Source organism: Lissotriton helveticus, chromosome 8, assembly GCF_964261635.1.
Source record: "Lissotriton helveticus chromosome 8, aLisHel1.1, whole genome shotgun sequence".
In the NCBI taxonomy this organism is placed as follows: Eukaryota; Metazoa; Chordata; class Amphibia; order Caudata; family Salamandridae; genus Lissotriton; species Lissotriton helveticus.
Genome location: NC_136069.1, coordinates 251,368,809 through 251,389,325, shown reverse-complemented (window position 1 = coordinate 251,389,325; position 20,517 = coordinate 251,368,809). Strand labels below are relative to the sequence as shown.

The window sequence follows — 20,517 nt, the reverse complement described above, 5'->3', positions numbered from 1 at the left end:
ACCCCCTCTAACCCATGGTATGACGAGAACCTAAAAACTCTTAGAAAGAAATGCAAAAAGGCGGAGCGTCATTGGAGGAAAGACTTTAGTGATATGGACAAAGCATACTATCTGGCCACACTCAAGTCATACCATAAAGCTATACGCGCAGCGCACGCATCCTTCTATGCTAAGGAAATCGGCTCCAGCCCTAACCCTACGAAAACAATTTTTAAACTGGTGAAAAAATTACAAAACGGTGGCAACTCTGCCTCGTGTATTTCCTCCACGCAGCAATGTGATGACCTAGCCACTTTCTTCACAGAAAAGGTGAGAAAGATATACAATACCTTCTCACATACTCCTTCTGACTGCACCAGGTTTTCTAATCTTCCCTTCAAAGGCTCCAAGCTCACCCACCTGCCAGCTATTTCTCTTGAAGACCTAGCCAAAATCTGCAGAAAGGTGAAATCTGGTGCTCCCTCAGATCCCATGAGACCAGCCCACTTTTTAGCAGCACTGGACTTCTTTCTTCCTTCATTGGCTGTACTCCTTAATCTTTCTTTCTCATCGGCCACAGTCCCTACATGCTGGAAACAGGCTTGGGGTGACTCCCATACTTAAAAACCTACTCTAGACCCTGCAAAGTCGGAAAATTACAGGCCCGTCTCACTGCTCCCTTGGGTGTCCAAATTGGCGGAAGCCCATGCGAACACCGTACTCACTGACCATCTGGCCAAAAACAACATCTTGGACCCCTCCCAACACGGGTTCAGGCCTGGACATAGTACGGAGACCGCCCTTCTTGCCACCACGGAATACCTCCGGGGGATCATGGACACCGGTCAGAGTGCTGCGCTGATACTACTTGAGCTCAGCGCAGCATTCGACACGGTCTCCCATGATATCCTACTGAGCCGTCTTGAAAACATTGGGATTAGTGATTTGGCACTAGAATGGTTTCGGTCGTTCCTTACGAATAGATCCTTTCGAGTGTCAGCCCCCCCTTTTACTTCCCAATCTCATGCTATCGGCCAAGGAGTTCCGCAGGGCTCTGCCCTTAGCCCATCCCTTTTTAATTTGTATATGCAACCTCTAGCGGCAGTGGCCAAAGAATGGGTCCTCACGCTGGTGTCGTACGCTGACGACACCCAGCTGGTAATCACCCTTACGGAGGCACCCGCTGCCACTGCCACAAGATTTAGGGATGGGCTGGCGGCAGTCGCCAATTGGATGACTGCAAATTGTCTACAATTGAATGCAGGAAAAACCGAGGTGCTACTTCTGGGCAATAACACCAGCTGCTGGAACGACCACTGGTGGCCCCCCATGCTGGGCCCCACCCCCCCTCCCAAATCTCTGGTAAACAATTTGGGAGTATGGTTGGATTCTGCGCTGTGTTACTAGATGCATACCAAAAAAGTAGCAGCTACATGCACTGGGCTGCTGAGAAGCCTCAACCCCATTCTAGGCTTCTTTGACCCCAAAACACGGCAGCTCATTGTCCAATCCACCATCCTTGCCCGATTGGACTATGCGAGCGTCCTACTATTGGGCGCTAATAAATCCGAGACAAACAGGCTGCAGCGCATCCAGAACTCAGCGGCCAGGGCAATTGTAGGTCTTCCCAGAAGATGCTCGGCTAGAGCCGCCATACAGAGACTCCACTGGCTGCCTTTGGAAGCTCGTATTCAGTTCAAGGCCCTTACCACTGCTTTCAAAATCTTAAAAACTGATGGCCCCGAAATACTTCGACCGCTGCTAACACCATACACCCCCCAACGCAATCTTCACTCCATGGTGCAACAACTGGTAGTGGTCCCGCGCACGAAGCTATGCCGTATTGGGGGTCGCTCCTTCAGACTATTGGGAGCAAAATTATGGAACTCTCTGCCCCTTTATATCCGCTGCCTCGACAACCTGTCCGCTTTCCGAAGGGCAATTAAGACTCACCTCTTTCCACCTCTGTAGCCTCTACTCTCTCTACCCCTCTCCCCAGAAGGTTGTGCTGTGGTTCTTAGCGCCGGGACGCCCCGTTGCTGGGGCAGCTGTCGCGCTCAACAAAACACATAACATAACATAACATAACATACCGGTCAAAGCTGCGGATTTCCCCCACTATGTCAAAGATGGGGTTCATTAGGACAGGATCTGCACTGTGCCACAGAAAACAACAAAATGTCAGTGTGCCCACAGTATGTCAAGAGGAGCACTATTATGCCAGAGTCACCAATATATACTACTGTATGAGTTACAGCTGAGGCCACGGCCACAATAAACGCAGAGAACATTCTCCATCAACTCCACAAACACACAGACATCCATTCAATCACAGTCACAAATGCACACAGACACAAGCACACAGATACATGCACACACAAAATGCATACTCCCGTCCAGACAGATTTGCTTTTCACTGACATCTCTAATTTACCTTCATACATCAGTGGTTTGCGGTACTGCAGGTAGTCGTTTCCACGTGTAGCTCAACTCCCCATACAAACCTTGTGCTGTGCAGGAGCTCGGGAAGATGAAAGTGGGGGGCCTAGCCTAACATGCCTCAATAGGACATCAGCTTTGTTATTATCTTCTTTGCATTTTTTTTACTCTTTATTATGTGTTTGGTAATTGATGATCTAAGTAAAGGAGACTAACTACAATGTTATACAAAAACATTTTTAAAGATTTTTTCAATGGCATTGCTTATAGATGTTAAAGATTACTGATGGCTGGACAAATGTATTACAAAATAAAAACAATTGAAAAATTGTATTCAAGATTCGGCAAACAATTAAACTTTAATTGTCAAAAACATGCATTATTTTAAACTGAGTAGCAAAATAATCTCTCTTGTCATTAATATTAATACAATAAAATGTACATATCAATAAAAAACAGTGTGAGGTATTTTAAAATCTTACAAAAATATACAGTATTTTACAGTAAAGTGCTTTTTGAGAACTATGATCAGTTTCCAGAATTTAAAACAGATAACTTTACATTGGTGAATATTATTTTTTACTTTAACTTTGCCATTGATTTTGCAGAGCATCCACCGGTCTGTATACAATGTGATGTTTAACATGTATATTCTTAGCTTCCTTGTCTTGTTATTGTGCAATTTTGATTACAATGTCAGCATTTTCTCGGTTGTCTTGTTCGAGTGTCTGCTGACATACTACGGTACCGACGATGCACTGGTAATGCTGTGTCTGAAGGCTGGGATGATGCATATTGCTGAATAAATGGGAAGATAAATGAGAAAGTTAATAATTGTATTGTATATCACTAACATAAAACAACCAGTAAATTGTTACGACTCAAGCATTGATTATACATGTGTACACCAGTGCACAAACTTTGCAGAACTATAATATCCACATTTGTAAAGCGCACAATCACCCGTTAGGGTCTCTAGGGGCTGGGGGCCGTCGGCAAGATTAAGCAAGCTATTGCCCAGAGTCACATGGTGCTGGGCTAATCTGCCGCCGGTGCCGGGGATCGAACCGAGATCCCCAGATTCCAGAGTCAGTCGCCCTAGCCGCGGCGCCACACCTCTTCCTCTCCACTATATGAGCCAGAATGCATAGACTTTAAAGGTGCTTGTGTAATTTTGCATCTCATCTAAGCAATCGGGCCACACAATCATAGTGAAACCATTGTGAGACAAGTGTCTATAACTGTGACGTCATCAAAGTGTCAGTTGAGATGTAATTGATGTTGTCATTGAGATGTTCATTAGCAGTGCATGGTGGGGGTCTGCTGGTGAGCGACTGTGTGGGCGTCTGATGGCGGTGGTACTTGGCAGGTTACGGAGGTGGGAGACACTCCAGCAGGTTGATGAAGTGAAGGTCTCCTCATGAAGGCTTCAAGGAAGAGGAGGACCGAATAAACAGGGCATGCTACAAGATCTCTTGGCATAAGCAACCCATTTCCAGAAATACGCTTGGGAAGCAGGCATCTATCAAGTGTCCTGCTTCCAAGACATGGATTCTCCTGTGCCATTATTTTTTGCTCCTTCTCGATGAAGGGTTCACAGAACATTCATGGTCACTCACATTGTGGATTGTCAGCAGAAACAACATTGCTCAGTGACTACCAATAAGAGTGTGAGGATCCATAGATCCTGATATGGTGAATGGTTAAAACTTTCTCAGTCAATCATATTTTTAAAAAACTTGAATTACCGTCAACGGACCGCTTATCTCACAAATGGTTCAATAATCTGAGATATGCAACTGTATGAAAGATGATCCCTGGTTAAGTCTGCCTAGAGTCTTTCTATACCTCAAATATTTCAAAATAGCTGTAACCCAAACCATAAAATACTTCTAACCCATTAAGGCTCCGCTGACACCCCCTCCCCCAAATTTGCACCAATCAATAAAGGTTGGCATGAGTTAAGTATTACATTTAAGTCAAGTTTGGTGTAATTCCGTTTGAAGTTTCTAATGTAATGGAGAGCAGAAAAATAAGTAGGGGTTTAAAATGGGGAATGCTACTTTTGCCTCCCCGCAAATGACTTTGTGAATATATAAGTAATTTGAAATGGAGAGCAATAGTTGAGGGAATCAGGTGTTTGCAGAGTTTTGTGTAAATTTTTAGGTCGAGTATTTTTATTAATTACTCGAAACCTATTACATCTCAACCAAAGTCTCTTGAATCAGCCGGATTTCCTACAATGCATGTTAACTTTTCAACCGTGACGCTTCTCCAGCGCGCGCTTCGCCTTGCACACCACATCACCACATCAAAGGCTTCTGATCCCCCTCACTCACACCCCATCCCCATATGCTCCTTCCCTCCCTCCCACTCGCTGGCTCCCCCGCACCCCCACCAGGCTCTTGAAGCGCGAGGCTTCGCCAGCGCTTCCCTCCCACTCGTTTAACAAGAGGCCCTTTCTTGTTTTCATTGCGCTTCAGCAACAGCATTTCTCAGCCCGCATTCTTAATGCAAGTCCAGTAACGTTAAGGAGATTCAAAAATACAACTGCGGCACAAGCACTAACCTCTGCCCTTCCATACCCAGCGGCACATATGCAGCATTTACTTCGAGGCTGTTTTATATAGGCTTCAGGTACAGCCCCCCTTGTTTACATTGATGCTCTGTGTTTGCCGATATCGATCCTGTATTTATACACCTCGGCAGCGGGGTTACAAAGATACTTGCTTTTCTTTCCCATTTCATTCAACACAATCTTTTACTTTCAGCGACACCTCCACCACTGTTTACATTGATGCTTGCGTGCTTGCTAGCAGTTTGTGCGCTCTGCAAACACAGCATTTATGTTGCTTATTAACAATTACAAAGTATATTAGCACTAAAATATTATACGTTACTGTCTGTCCTAATGTCCGTCTTGTTCTAGCCACAGCCAAAACATTTACAAGCCTCTTTTCATTCTGAACTTCTCTTTCACAATACAAACACATCATTGGACCCTTGCTGCTTGACTTGGTGTTAAAGCAGCACCCACGTACTTCGCACGTCTTCTTCACAGTATGTGCTTTAGCGCCGTAGGAAAAACATTTTTAATTAGAAAATTCAGATATTGGTTCTGCTTCACCCTCAACCTTCTCCGCCTATACAGTGTTATAATTACTCCTATATTGTAGCAAACTATATGGACATCCAAATGCGTTCCCTTTTACTGCCTCCTCATCAACCCCCTTAGCGGTTTATCAGGCGATGTTTTTTTAAACGTTACCATTTTGTTCCACTGTAGCAACTGCTTTGCTTTTATCGTGTTTTTCATTGCGTTTTCGCAACAGCATTTCTCAGCCCGCATTCTTAATGCATGTCCAGTAACGTTAAGGAGCTTCACAAATATAACTGTGGCGCAAGCACAAACCTCTGCCCTTCCATAGCCAGCAGCACATATGCAGCATTTCCTTCGAGCCTATGTTTACTTTTAGTTTCTAATGCAGCTCCCGCGTTGCTTACATTTGTGCTGAAAGTATCTAGCAATATTTGGAGCCCATTTGAAGTTCTAGTTATTAGAACAGCCTTGCCTGCATATTACAAGACTAGAACTGGACAATTTCCTCATCTGTGGCATGTTTTTCTGTACTGAACATAGATGGGCTCCCAGGCCATTTATATGCTTTAAGAAAAGCAAGAGGGGCCAACACTGTCCCTTGGCTGACTCACAGGGTACATCTGATTTTGAGTGCGCGTTTGCTGTTAGGTCCTTTTGGGCCACTGTGTTCCAGTGCATTCAGCACAACCGGTCTATAAGAGCTTCGTTTAAACCCATTCCCTCTACAAGAACCCATCAAGACATCCAGAATTAATAGTTTTGTAAACCTACAAAAAACATAGATTACTGTTGAGCCTAGCTGGCCTGAATCCTGTCCATGATGCAGAAGGAGTTGCAGCATATTATTTTAAAATACTATTTTATTCACACATCTATCATCAGAACAATATTACCTTTTCACGTTTTTTTCAATTAAAACGTGTCACTTTAATGTGGTTTAACATACTTTGCAAGCTGGGAAAAGCAAGAGCACAGCTAACATAAGTTAACATTTGTTATGCTCTGGATTTCTCTAGCCTAGAGAACTCTAGCAGTGCAACCTATATAGAAGGTATATGTCGAATCAGTGTAAATGTAAATTGTGTGTGAGGGATCAGTTGGCTATGTGACTTGCAAAAATATCCACCTTGAAAAAGGTACATGGTCCCAGTTTATCACTGAGAATCTCTGATACAATGGAAGCATAGCAGCAACATGTCTTTGGTTTCCATACCCAAAAGGCAATGATGAGGAATAATTATAGTGGAGCCATATTGGCTGATGAATAAATATATTGTACATCAGGTAGTGCGGTACACTACCAGAAACACTGCAATTTTATTGGATCCTGGCTGATTGATTTCTACTCAGAAGCTTCATGCATACTAACTGAGACAACCCTCATTGAAATGTTCGCCCCGCTCCAAAAGTACCTGCACTGGAAGACACCCCCCCACACACACAACCCCCCCACACACACAACCACACACAACCCCAACCCACACACACAACCCCCCACACACAGAACCCCACACACACACAACCCCACACACACACAACCCCACACACACACAACCCCACACACACAACCCCACACAACCCCACACACACATACCCCCCCACACACACACAACCCCACACACACAACCCCACACACCCACACACAGACACCCCCACACCCCCACACAGACACACACCCACACACACTCCCCACACACACACTCCCCCCCACACACACAACCCCACACACACACAACGCCCACTGCAAACACACACAATCACACACACAAAACCCCACACACACCCCCCACACACCCCCCCCACCCCCACACCCCCCCCACACAACCCCCCCCACACACACACCCACACACACACCCCTCACACACACACACACCCCTCACACACACAACCCCCCACACACACAACCCCCCACACACACAATCCCCCATACACAGCCCCACACACACACAACCCCACACACACAAAACCCCCCCACACACACAACCCCACACACACAAAACCCCTCACACACACACACCCAGCCACCCCCAATGCACATAACCCCCCACACACACAACCCCCTACACACACCCCCACACCCCCACACACAACCCCCCACACACAGCCCCACATGCACACACAACTCCACACACACACAACCCCCCCACACACAACCCCCATGCACAACCCCCCACACACACACAACCCCCACACAACCCCCCACACACAACCTCTCCACACACACACAACCCCCACACACAACCCCCCACACACACAACTACACACACACACAAACCCCCACATACACCCCACCCCCACACACCCCCCACACACCCACCCCCACACACAACCCCCCACACACAACCCCCCACACACACAACCTCACACACAACCCCCCACACACAACCTCCCCCCCACACACAACCCCCACACACAACGCTCCCCACACACACAACCACACACACAAAAACCCCTCACCCCCCACACACAACCCCCCACACACACACCCACACACACACCCCTCACACACGCAACCCCCCCACACACAACCCCCCATACACAACCCCCCACACACACAACCCCACACACACAAAATCCCACACACACACAACCCCACACACACAACCCCCCCACACACAACCCCCTACACACACAACCCCGCCACACACAACCCCACATGTACACACAACCCCACACACACAACCCCACACACACACAACCCCCCCACACACACAACCCCCACACACAACCCACCCACACACAACCCCACACACAATCCGCCACACACACAACCTCCCCACACACACAACCCCCCACACACAACCCCCACACACAACTACACAGACACACACACACAAATACACACACACACAACCACATACACACAAACCCCACACACACAACTAGACACACACACAACCACAAGCACACAATCACAGCCACAAGCACACACAACCACACACAACCACAAGCAACCACACACCACACGCACAACACCAAACACAACACACACACAACCCCACACACAAGCACACACACAAGCACACACACAAGCACACAACCACAACCACACACACAACCACAACCACACAAACAACCACAACCACACACACAACCACAACCACAACCACACACACAACCAACCATCTATCTATCTATCTATCTATCTATCTAACTATCTATCTATCTATCTATCTATCTATTGCACTCACTCTCTCTCTCTACCTATTGCCCTTACTCTATCTATCGCCCTCCCTCTATCTATCTATCGCCCTCAGTCTGTCTATCTATCTATCTATCTATCTATCTATCTATCTATCTATCTATCTATCTATCTATCTATCTATCTATCTATCTATCTATCTATCTATCTATCTATCTCCCATACTCTATCTATCGCCCTCAGTCTATCTATCTGTCTATCTATCTAACGATCTATCTATCTATCTATCTATCTATCTATCTATCTATCTATCTATCTATCTATCTATCTATCACCCTCACTCTATCACCCTCACTCTATCGCCCTCACTCTATCTATCGCCCTTCCTCACTCTATCGCCCTCACTCTATCTATATATCTATCACCCTCACTCTATCTATCGCCCTCACTCTATCGCCCTCACTCTATCTATCACCCTCACTCTATCTATCTATCTCACTACCTATCTATCACCCTCACTCTATCGTTCTATCTATCGCCCTCACTCTATCTATCGCCCTAACTCTATCTACCGCCCTCACTCTATGTATCGCCCTCACTCTATCTATCTATTGCGCTCACTCTATCTATCTATCTATTGCCCTCACTCTATCTATCTATCGCACTCACTCTATCTATCGCACTCACTCTATCACATCACCACAGAATCACTCAGCACCACCACAGCATCACTCAGGGGCACCACAACATCACTATGCGCTACCACAGCATCAATCTGTGCAAACATTCAACAACAACTGGTTCAAATATGTTCTCTCAATGTTTCAAGCTTTATTACAAATGTCCAAAAAGATGTTAATATTTCACTTCTGTGCTTGGTTTTCCGTCACAATTAAATACACTGTACATAATCTTCACAAAAGTTATTTACAAAAGTTTAAGCTATTGCCATTATAAATTACAATAACTTTTATTTAAGTAATAATTATTTAAAAAAAATTAAAAGCCATTGTTATTTGTAATAGCAATACATCTAAGTCACGTAAATACAACACATATTGCAATACAAATGCAATAGGTGTCACATTTGCGAAAGTTATAACTATTGGCATTGTAAATGACAAAGCTATTAATTTCGCTATTTTCAAAACCAACACATAAATAAAAAATTTGTCATTTACAATACCAATAGCTCAAACTTTCCTAATGCGAGACCTAATGCATTGCAAATGCTTGTTGAAAAGGTACCTAAGTTATTACCCATAAATAATGTTAATTTCCTATGAATTAACCAACTGACTACCGTCGACAAAGTACTAAAGTATATTATGTATATAAAGAAATGTGTGTGTTGATATATCTTGTAACAAACACTTAGCTACATGTTTGGATTACAGAAAGGTGAGATAAAACACTTAGCGGTTCAAACCGAGCTCCAACGCTTAGCATTCCCCAAGTTTTGAAACCAAAAGAATGGAGCTCATTTCTTTCTTCCTATAAGTACAATGAAGTGTAGACCTGTTACAGTGCTCTTTATGATACTATATACACTGTATTTAGCTCATGCTGTGATACTGCTCTGTATAGTTCTGAGTACACAAATCTCCACATACATATATATACACAAAGAACTATCAAATGAGTGCTTAATTTGACTGTCCACTACTAATGATGTTCATGCAAGGCTACGCACAGGCAGTATGACATCTCAGACCTATATAGTAGGCAAGGGAACCAGAGAGGGCTGCCCCCTTTCCCCGCTTTTGTTGGCCATTGCAGTTGTACCGCTGGCTACTGAGCTCACCAGGGATTGGCGTATCAGGGATTGCATAGAGGAGACCTGACGCATACCATAGCGTTATACGCTGATGATATACTGCTGTTTCTGGCTGGGATGGGAGAGGGATTGCCTGGAGCGATAACGTTATTAGAATGGTTTGGTGAAATCCCTTCTCTTCCTCCTTCCTAGTAAGGGATGCCCGCCCAGGGACCAACATGGCCTAGCATGGGAGGGTACTTGCTTGAAATATTTGGGAGTCAAGGTGTTTCATAACCGCAAAGATATCCTAGATGCGAATGTGGGTGCAGCTGGGCAGTCGCCAATGTGGCTTTTTGAAGAACCCTGCCAAAATGGTGGCCCTCCCCTGTTTTCAATATATATTTTTTTACCAGCCTACCTATTTTTTATCCCTCGCATGGTTTAGAAGGAATTGGATTCCTTACTGGTTGAGCTCACCTGGAGTTCGGGTAGATGAAGAGTGTTCATGGCTGTGCTGTGTAGACCCACTGGGGAGGGGGACTTGGCCACGCCTGATTGGCAATCATATATCTTATGAGCTCAGCTCCAGTGGTTTGCTACGTGGCTACATGCTGGACTGAATGGTGAAGGGGTAGGGGCTTCTGATGAGATTACGTCTTTGCACAGTCTGCTCTGTATCTTTCAAACCCTCAGACACCCTTTGGTGGGTGGTGCACCGGACTTGCAAGTCGTCCGATGTTGCTGGCAACGCTGCTTACAGCGCACCCCCCACCCGTATGCTCTGAGCATGCTCTTGTGGTGCCTCACTGTACTCAATACAACGGGGAACTGAAGGGCATAATAGAGGGACATCGTTATGGCGTTGTTCGATTGGGAGACTTCTACAGGGCTGGAGAACTGTTGTCGTTCACAAACTTATCAGAGTCCTTCGAGATACCTCCAGGTCAATTCCTGTTGCATCGTGCAGTAATTTTGACAATACTTGATCACTGGGAGGGTGGTGAGGCGAAGCCACTGCTTCACCATGGTAGCCAGGTAATAGGCACGACTACGGGTAGAATACGAGGGGTCGCCCTCATGTATCAGGTTTAGAATAGGTATTATGTTGCTGTTTGAAATGGGAAGAGGAACTGGCGACGCGATTTATAGAGAAACAATGGGAGACTATATTGGCACACACTTACAAGTTCTCCTGCAATGCCAGATTTAAGCTCATACATTTTTATTTTCTCCACAGAGCATATCTCACACCTGGTAAAATTATGCAAACATTTGTAGCACAAGATATGAGATGCCCGAGATGTCTGTTACGGGGGATGAGATGCTGTGTATGGTTTGGAGTTGCCCTGTCTTAAGATAGTTTTGGGAGGAGGTCATGGATTGTGTACAGAAGTCACAGAGAGGCAGATTCCCCATACTCCTATCGCGTACTTGCTCAGTGACTTTCCCTGTCCCAATAAACTTAAAACAACCACCAAATTCATAGATTTAGCTACAAGAGATATTATCCTGAAATGGAAAGCAACAGCAAGTCCCTAGGTGAATAGAGGAGAGAGGTTATGATTCAATGGGCATCGTACGAAGGTGGGTATTATTCCAGGAGAACCGGAAGGGACACAATGTAATTGATAATGCTAGGGCTTGGGATGAGTTGGTTGAATGCCTGAAATATTCAAATGCAGAGTCTCCTGAGAACTTCATACATTCAGAGCAAGGGCAAGCAGAGGCCCAAGTGTGACCATGTTTCTTGATGAACACTGGGCAATACTGTTCAGCACTATTGGGGTGAATATCGTTTACTGATATGCTGAGATAATTGTTGTTATGCTGTTTTGGTATCATTGCAGGGTGGTCGGTCAAAGGACAGGGAGTAGGGATTAGATAGTTTTCTTTTTGTTTGTTTTGCAGCTGCAGTAAGCATTTGCTGGCAGAGTGCTGATAGTGCTGGTACACAATTGCTCTTGAACTTTTGGAATATATGTTGAATTATCTCATTGCAGAGGAATTAACCTACCGATGTATGTATGATTCAAACAACGTATGGGTTATCATGTCACGAATGATGACTGCAAAGTATTAATAAAAATGTTGTTAAAAAAAAATCAATTACTGCCCCACCTTCTTTTATTTGTTTTGGCCATAGGGCCCTTAGCAGCCTGGGAAAGATAATATGCACAAATCTGGGGCTTTAACCGGGGGCTAGCAATAGAAGATCACATGGCGCTCTATGCGGACTACATCCTCCTGTTCCTCTCAGGTCCCCCCTGTTTTAGATACTGATGCTCTATGGGGAGGCATCTGGCCTTCAAGTTAATTGGTCCAAATCCCTCCTGGACCCCTGAAGGATGACAGAAGCATCGCTGTCTGACAAACACACCTTCCGGTCCGCAGACTACGTTTTTAATACATAGGAGTGTACATAGCTCTGGAACCTAACATTACTTGGGGCTAAAATCTGACTCCTCTAATGACTCAGATAACAACAGCTATTGTTACTTGGGTCAAACTTCAACTTAATGTGCTCGGTAGAATAGCACTGTTTAAAATGAGAATGCTACCTCAAATACTCTACACCATCCAGAACTTTCTCTTGCTGATACCCCGCGCCAGGTTCCAAAAGGTGCTGACCAACATTTGTTTCTTATTGGGGTTTTTACAGTGGGGGATGTTTGGCAGGGTTCCCACTTAAAATCCTTTCAAGACATCCAATCTAAGTTCCCTTTACACCAATCCTACCACTACTTTCAGCTACAGCATGCTCTCCACTCACATTGGGTGCTCTTTAGTGACGTAGACGACTTTATTCCACTTGAAACAAAGATCCTTATGGGCCCCATGGGTAAGGGAGGTATCTCCCGGATCTATAAAATCCTTGTCATCAATTCCCCAGCACCTTTTACACATCTACAATCACTTTGGTAAGCGTGACTTGGACCACTTGACGAATCAGATTGGAGAGATGCCAGTATGCCCCCCCAGAGTGCTGGTGATCCCCTCCAGACTCCGACTCATTCAATTCAAATACTTTCACATGGCCTACCTTACACCCATGAGAGTGTGGTGGGCCAAGAAGCTGGCCCCACCAATCTGAAATCGGTGCGAGGATAGAGAGGCCCATTTTGTTCACATAGTGAAGAAATGTCACCTCATTGTGAGGAATTGGCAGGAAGTGTTTGCCTCACTCACACAGGTTATTGGGGAACCAGTGGAACCTTCCCCTAGAATAGCCTTTCTGGGCATTTTGGAGAACATTGGGGGGTCACGAGGTGAAAGTACCCTCCTAGGTATTGGGACGGTACTTGCCATTAGGAAATTGCTAAACACTGGTGTTCTTCATCAACTCCAACCCTGGCAAGCTGATGAGCTGCGATGGACTGGTGAGCCAAGAAGAACCGATCTAGGTAACCAGAGGCTGTCTCCAGAAACATTAGAAGGTGTGGGGGAAATGAAGGACATACATTGGTCTAGGATGATGCACAATATGATGTATTTTCCTTGTTTTATTCATTTGATGCTCACTTCCTCATATTGGCAGATTGTCGACTGTGCTTAATTCAAAAATTAAAATAACATTTAGTTGTAAAAAATAAATTCAAGAAAAAAATGGCATTTTTTTCCCTATCTTTTCAATATGGTCCCATATGCGTTGTAATATTGCGGCAACGAAGGTGAAAACATAATACATATTTATCATACAATCCAGAGAAGATCTTTAAAGTGTAGAAAGCAATGTTTTCATACTTTTCTCATTGCCTCCCAGACATTGGCAAAGCCGGTTGCATGAATCGCCAAACTTTGTTGAGGGAGACCGATTGCTTTGCCAAAGCTTGTTTATATTTGGACGGAAGAAGTGAGAGTAAAACAGCGGGAGATATTGGTCATGCATTGGTTGATGCTGGGGCTGGGTGGCAACACATCAGCTTGTGCAGGACTCCCCCACATTGGTCTATCCAGGTGCTGCACATTTGAACAGGGGAAGAAGGTCTGGGAGCTTATACGCATAACATAACATTGCACATTAGTAGCAGTGTATAAATCGGATGTTTTTCACCTCGTGGTTCTGTGCGTTGCTTCATGTCACACACAAGCCACCAGTTAACATCCCTGTTATTCGTAGTACCCTATCTATAATTTCATATATTACAACTTGAAAGTCAGGTGTTATACACGTCTACTCTTAAACAAAAAGTGACTGGGTATTGGAATGAGGCTGTCTAATTTTCTATCATTCTCCATAGTAAACATCAGCCAGCTAGAAGCCAATTAAATTCCTGTGTTTTGGTATTGGCCTGTTGTCTGATATTGCACGAGACAGCTTACAGGAAGTATGAGGAGACCAATCACACTTATAATTGCAAGATATTATTATATTGGAGTGTTGTTAAATACTTTAGGAGACATGTCAGGATGGCTCAGTAAGCTGCAAATCACAAATTTAACTCCCGACAAGTTAGCCAGACATCCTTATAAGGTCGGATGATTGGGAACCAATAAATTGGTTAACTGGATAACAAAGCGCTTAGAAAGAGCAGATGGGCAATCGTTTTTAAAAATCATAAATATACCAATGGGTGTTACTGAAAGTGCTACAATTGACTTGCATTTTCAAGTCGCGTATTGGGACCAACAAGGTTGTAAAACTGTGCTGCAGTGTTGTGTCGGGGAATGTGCGTGTCCCGGGCTTAGGGCACAGGGACACGACGGGGGATTATAGCACCACGTGCTTGGCTATGGGCCCTGTAATAAAACACTCGGACACGGTATATCTGCACTGGTCTTCACTCCGTCGCCAACTGGCGTACGTTCGTGCGTAGACTCTATTTATTGATCAGGGTCACATGGTTGGCACGTAACGAACCTGTTACGTCACAGGCTGAAACACTAGAACATAACATTCCTCCCCAAGAAATATAAAACAAAGAAAAACACAAAAATTAGTCTCTTCAAAAATACTTCACAGTCTTTCAGGCTCACACTCAATGCAGCCAGCCCTGGTCTCACATTTACATGAACAGTCTTACGTGAAGTAGTCTCTCATTTCTCCTTAGCTGGTGATGGGATTGGCCTCTGCTCTGGGTCTCACCAACACTGGCCGGGAATGACACTTCACTGGTCCGGAGTTCAGGACCACCGCCGCTGCTGTCCAGGCGCTCACTCTCTGCTCCGTCTTGGGGATGGTTTTCCCCAGTGGGGGACTTCAGATTCTCGTCGAGAATAGACATGTCCATCAGCTCCTGGGAAGCGCCATCCTCCCTGGTAGGGGAGCTCGGAGTTTCTTGAGATGCAGCGGGGAATATAGCACCACTACCCTGGTTGTACTTTTTGAAATAGGATACGTTGCGAGTCACCGTTTCTCTCCCTCGGGTCGCAATGACTCGGGTTCCTTTCACATTGACCACTGTCCATGGATCCGTTTCATAAGGTAGTCTGAACTTCCCACTCGTGGCGCGATTCTTCAACAGCACCATGTCTCCTCTGACGATCTGTGGCGCCGTGGCTCTTCTTCTCTGACTGACTTGTGCATGGGTTTTCCGGCGTCTGGCGTCAACTTGACAGTCATTAGGAGAGTCAGGTTTCCACTGCGGATGATGAGGTATGGAATCCATGACCACCCGGCCCATGAGAAGATGTCCAGGGGCAACACAGGTTGTGGTGTGGGGTGTCTGACGATAGCTCCTTAAGAACGTGAAAATGGGCAACTCCAGAGACTGCCCTTTATCATGGGCAATTCGGATCCCTTTGTTGAGTGTTCGCATGAACCTTTCTACTTCGCCGTTGGCTTGTGGCCATCGAGGAGTTATTCGGCCATGTTGGATGCTTAAGGCACTTAGATAATTGGCTAGCTCTTGTCCTTGGAATGGAGGACCGTTATCTGTTCTCAATTCACGCATTAGTCCATGCGCCGCCATCATTTTCTCCAGTTTGGGAATGACTTCCGTTGCACTGGTGGTGGATATGAATTCCACTTCCGGATATTTGGAGTGATCGTCAATGGCCACCATCCTATGTCGGCCATCTGGGAGACTGCCAAAGTCGAGACTGACACACCCCCAGGGAGACTTCCGAGGTTCCATCAGGATCGGGGCTGGTCGCGGTGCTTCTCTGGTTACTTGACAGGCAGCGCAACATCTAACTGTGGCTTCAACGAGGTCGTCCATCAGTGGGAACCATACTTTTGTTCGGAGGCGAGATTTTGTTTTGACCATTCCTTGATGGCCTACATGAGCCAGTTGGATTACTTGGGCCGTGATGGAAGATGGTATCACCAGCCTGTGTCCATCCAGTGTTATCCTCATTGAGTTCTTCTCTTACGTGGTAGAGACTATCCATGATTCGCTGTGCTTCAGGGGTCAGTATCTTCCATTCCTCCTTGGCTTTATGCCAGTTTCCACTTCGCACAGCAGCTCTGGCCCTTTGCAGGCAGTCGTCCTTCCTGGTAGCTTCTGCGAGGCTCTCCATGGATATGGGTATGGGGCATGACTGAGCAGTGACACATCTCACGTACTCTTCGGTGTCAGCCGCGTCCTCCATTTCTTCTCGGGTGGCTGCTCGAGGATGTCGCGACAAATAGTGTGCTGGATTTCGAGACCCGGGCTGGTACTCCACTTTGCAGTTATAGTTCTGGAGCTGTAGCATCCATTTCTCAATGCGCAGCGGGGGCTTGGTAGATATGCCCGAGAACAGAGCAACCAGTGGTTTGTGGTCGGTTGCGACGACAAAAGGCTTTCTGTATACGTACAGGAGAAAGTGCCGGCATGCCCAATGTATGGCTATCGCCTCTTTCTCGATTTGGGAGTATCTCTGCTCCGTTTCTGTGAGGGACCAGCTGGCAAAAGCTACTGGGGCCCAATCTTCTTCTGCCCGCTGCCTTTGCATCAGTACTGTGCCTAGCCCCATGGGGCCTGCATCCACAGCCACGAGTGTCAGCTTCCTGGGGTCGAAAAAGGCAAGGGTGGTAGCTTCCGATAGTGCTTCTTTGATTTCCCGAAATGCTTTGGCTTGTTCCGGGCCCCATTTCCAGGGAGTAGCTTCTTTGGTGAGTTCCCTCAGTGGCAGAGTTAGGTTGGCCAGGTCTCGGATGAACCTTCCACAGTAATTCACCATTCAGAGGAAACTCCGGACTTCCGTGACAGTGGTGGGGGGCGCAGCCTCTTTCATGTCCTTCACCTTCTCTGGGTCGGGGTTGACACCTTCAATCGAAAACGTGTTTCCAAAGAATTGCAGTTTCCGCATTAAGAACTCACACTTTTCTCGATGTAGGGTGAGCCCTGCATCCCGTAGTCTCCGTAGTACCTGGGTCAGTTGGCTGTTGTGCTCCGGGATGGTCCTTGCGTGTATCATGATGTCATCGCTGACATTGATCACTCCCGGGATGTCCGCAATAAGTTCCTGTATCATTTCCGCAGCGCTTGATATCCCAAAACTGAGTCGGGTGTATCTGCGGAGCCCCATGTGTGTTGAGAAGGTGGTGCGGGATGCTTCGTCTAGCACCAGCTGATGATATCCTGATCGTAAGTCCAATTTGGAGAACTAGCTGGCTCCTGCCATTTCCCCTATCAGGTCGTCGATGGTGGGGGTTATGTGGCGTTCCCGCTTTATAACGGCATTGGGGAGACGCATGTCCACGCAGATCCGCACCACTCCTGGCTGCTTGGGTTTCCGTGTGACCACTATCGGTGACACCCAGGGGATGGGACCTGTCACTTTCTCAATTATCCCCGCAGTCTCGAGTTTCTTAAGCTCCTCTTCAACCAAAGGTCACAAATGAAATGCTATTCGTCGGTGCCTCAAGCCTACTGGTTGAACGGTCTGATCGATGTGGAGATGCACCTCTTTCCCTTTGAATTTTCCGATTCCTTTAAACACTTCTGAAAATTCCAGTAGTAATTGTTGAATTGACTCTTGATGGACCCCAAAAGCGAAAGTTACTACTCCTAGGTCTTCAGCCGCCCGGCATCCTAGCAGCATGTGTTGTCCATCTTCCGACACAAAGACATTGGTGGTAATAGTCCGTTCTCCATGCGAGATGGATGTTCTGAATTTCCCTCTGATCTTTAGAGGGGTGTCTTGTCCATAGGCGAACACGGTTATGGCCGACAGGAGTAACACTGGTGGTGGATCTAGGGTCTGATGTAATGCGGATGCCATGATATTAATGGTCGCCCCGGTGTCCACCACGGCCATGACTTCTTGAGTGCCTACCTGGATGCCACATTGAGGTAATCGCCGGGCCTTCCGAGTGGCGGTGCCAATCATGTGCACCTTGTGCATGGTCCTTTCCTCCTTCTCATCATCGTCCATGTCGCTCTGGCCAGGTTCCCCTTCTGGCACTGCGTTCACCACCTGTCTCGGCTTGCGCTATCTCTTGGAGCGGCAGACTTTTTCGAAGTGGTTGAAGCACTGTTTCCCTCTAGCAGGACACTCCGACGCCGGATGGGGTGATCCTCCGCAGTAGCCACACGCCTTAGGCGGACCAGACGTGGCCCCTCCAGCTCCCTTCTTGGTCCACTTGGTCGGGGACTTCACGGTTATTTTGTTGACCGGTTCGGCTTTCACCGGTGCTTGGAGGGCGGCCTCCATGTGAGCAGCTCGGGCCTTCGACAGCTCCTTGGTGCGCCCCATGGTCAGGATGTCCGCTAGTGACTTGCCAGATTCTTCTAATATTCGTTCTCTCAGCTTGGCGGAGGCACAGCCCTGAATGATCTGGCCGCAGATCTCTTCCGTGGTGTCGGCGAAGCCACACGTCGTCGCTAGGTTTTTTAAGTGGGCATGATACGTGTCTAGGGACTCCTCGGGTAACTGTCTCGCCTGCTGGAATATAAATCTTTCGTAGTCCTGGTTAGCCATGGGCTCGAAATGTGCATTCAGGGCGTTGATGAGCATGTGGTGGTTCTTCGGTGTGACTTCCACTATCGTTTTAGCTATGTTGTGGACATCCTTGACTCTCAGATGAAGGACCATGGCCCTCTTTTGATCTTTGTGCACCTTCGTGGCTTCAAAGAATATTAACAAGCGATCCACCCAGTCCTTCCATTTGGGTGCAAGGGATGAGGGTGAGCCTTCCACCAAGAACGGCTCTATGGGGGGGTATTGTGGCCATGTCGGGTGTGGTGGCGTGTGATTTGTCGTGTGGCAACTGTGATGTTGTCTATCTGACATGTCCCTACCGGTCGGCCTTCTGAGGAACCCCTCCCACTGGTGTCCGTGTAGATTTGGTGGTGCCAATGCTTGATGGCTGAATGCTGATCAGGTTGCCAGTTGAGGCAACTGTCTCTGTTGGTGGCTTGTGTCCCTTGAATGGGGAATCGTGTGTTGCTCCCTGAGTTGGCCTCAGTGCCCTCCTGCAGTAGTACTGGGCCCTCCTTGAGAGATGGGGCTCTGTGGTGTGATTGCTGCTGAGCCTGTCTTTGGGCCACACTGTTCCCTTCCCGTGTTAGCAGGCCTCCAGGGCCAGGGGAGATTCCATCCCTTATTGTTGCTCTACCCGCTGCCCACGCGGTGAATAGAGGTGTGGGGCCAGGTGTCAGTATCAGGTGCACCTCGACGGCCTGAGGGGAATGCTCGCCCCTCCCTCGCAGCTCTTCCCGCAGCCCACGCGGTGAGCGGGGGTGTGAAGACAGGCGCTCGGAGCAGGGAATCCCTCCTACGGCCCTGCACGCCTCGCAGAGCGAGACGCGATGAGGACGCGGGTCGATGCACAGCCAAAGGCGGGGCCGACGCGCTTCACGGGCCAACGCGCCTCACATTGCGCGCGCTGCCGATGCAGCCGCGCCTTCAGGGTCCCACTAGGCGCTGCACACTCACGGCTGCACAGCATGCGTTACACCAGGGCACGAGCGCCGCGAGCCGAAGGCAGCGCTCGCGGCCGCCCACAGCAGGAAACGTGACACACAGCGAGGGCACGCCCAACCTCGTCGCCAGCTGTTGTGTCGGGGGAATGTGCGTGTCCCGGGCTTAGGGCACAGGGACACGACGGGGGATTATAGCACCACATGCTTGGCTATGGGCCCTGTAATAAAACACTCGGACATGGTATATTTGCACTGGTCTTCACTCCGTCGCCAACTGGCGTACGTTCGTGCATAGACCCTATTTATT

At 47.2% G+C, this 20,517-nt stretch overlaps 1 protein-coding gene across 2 annotated transcripts in view; it reads right to left on the bottom strand.

The window, feature by feature from the left end:
* Positions 1 to 2,758: 2,758 nt before the first annotated feature.
* The window catches only part of CEP126 (centrosomal protein 126), a 430,075-nt gene continuing 412,316 nt past the window's right edge, over positions 2,759 to 20,517 (bottom strand). For both annotated transcript variants that reach the window (XM_078656998.1, XM_078656997.1), the window contains one exon: positions 2,759 to 3,216. In XM_078656998.1, the coding sequence (XP_078513124.1) occupies positions 3,115 to 3,216 (102 nt within the window). In that variant the 3' untranslated portion in view covers positions 2,759 to 3,114. The remainder of the gene's footprint in view (positions 3,217 to 20,517) is intronic.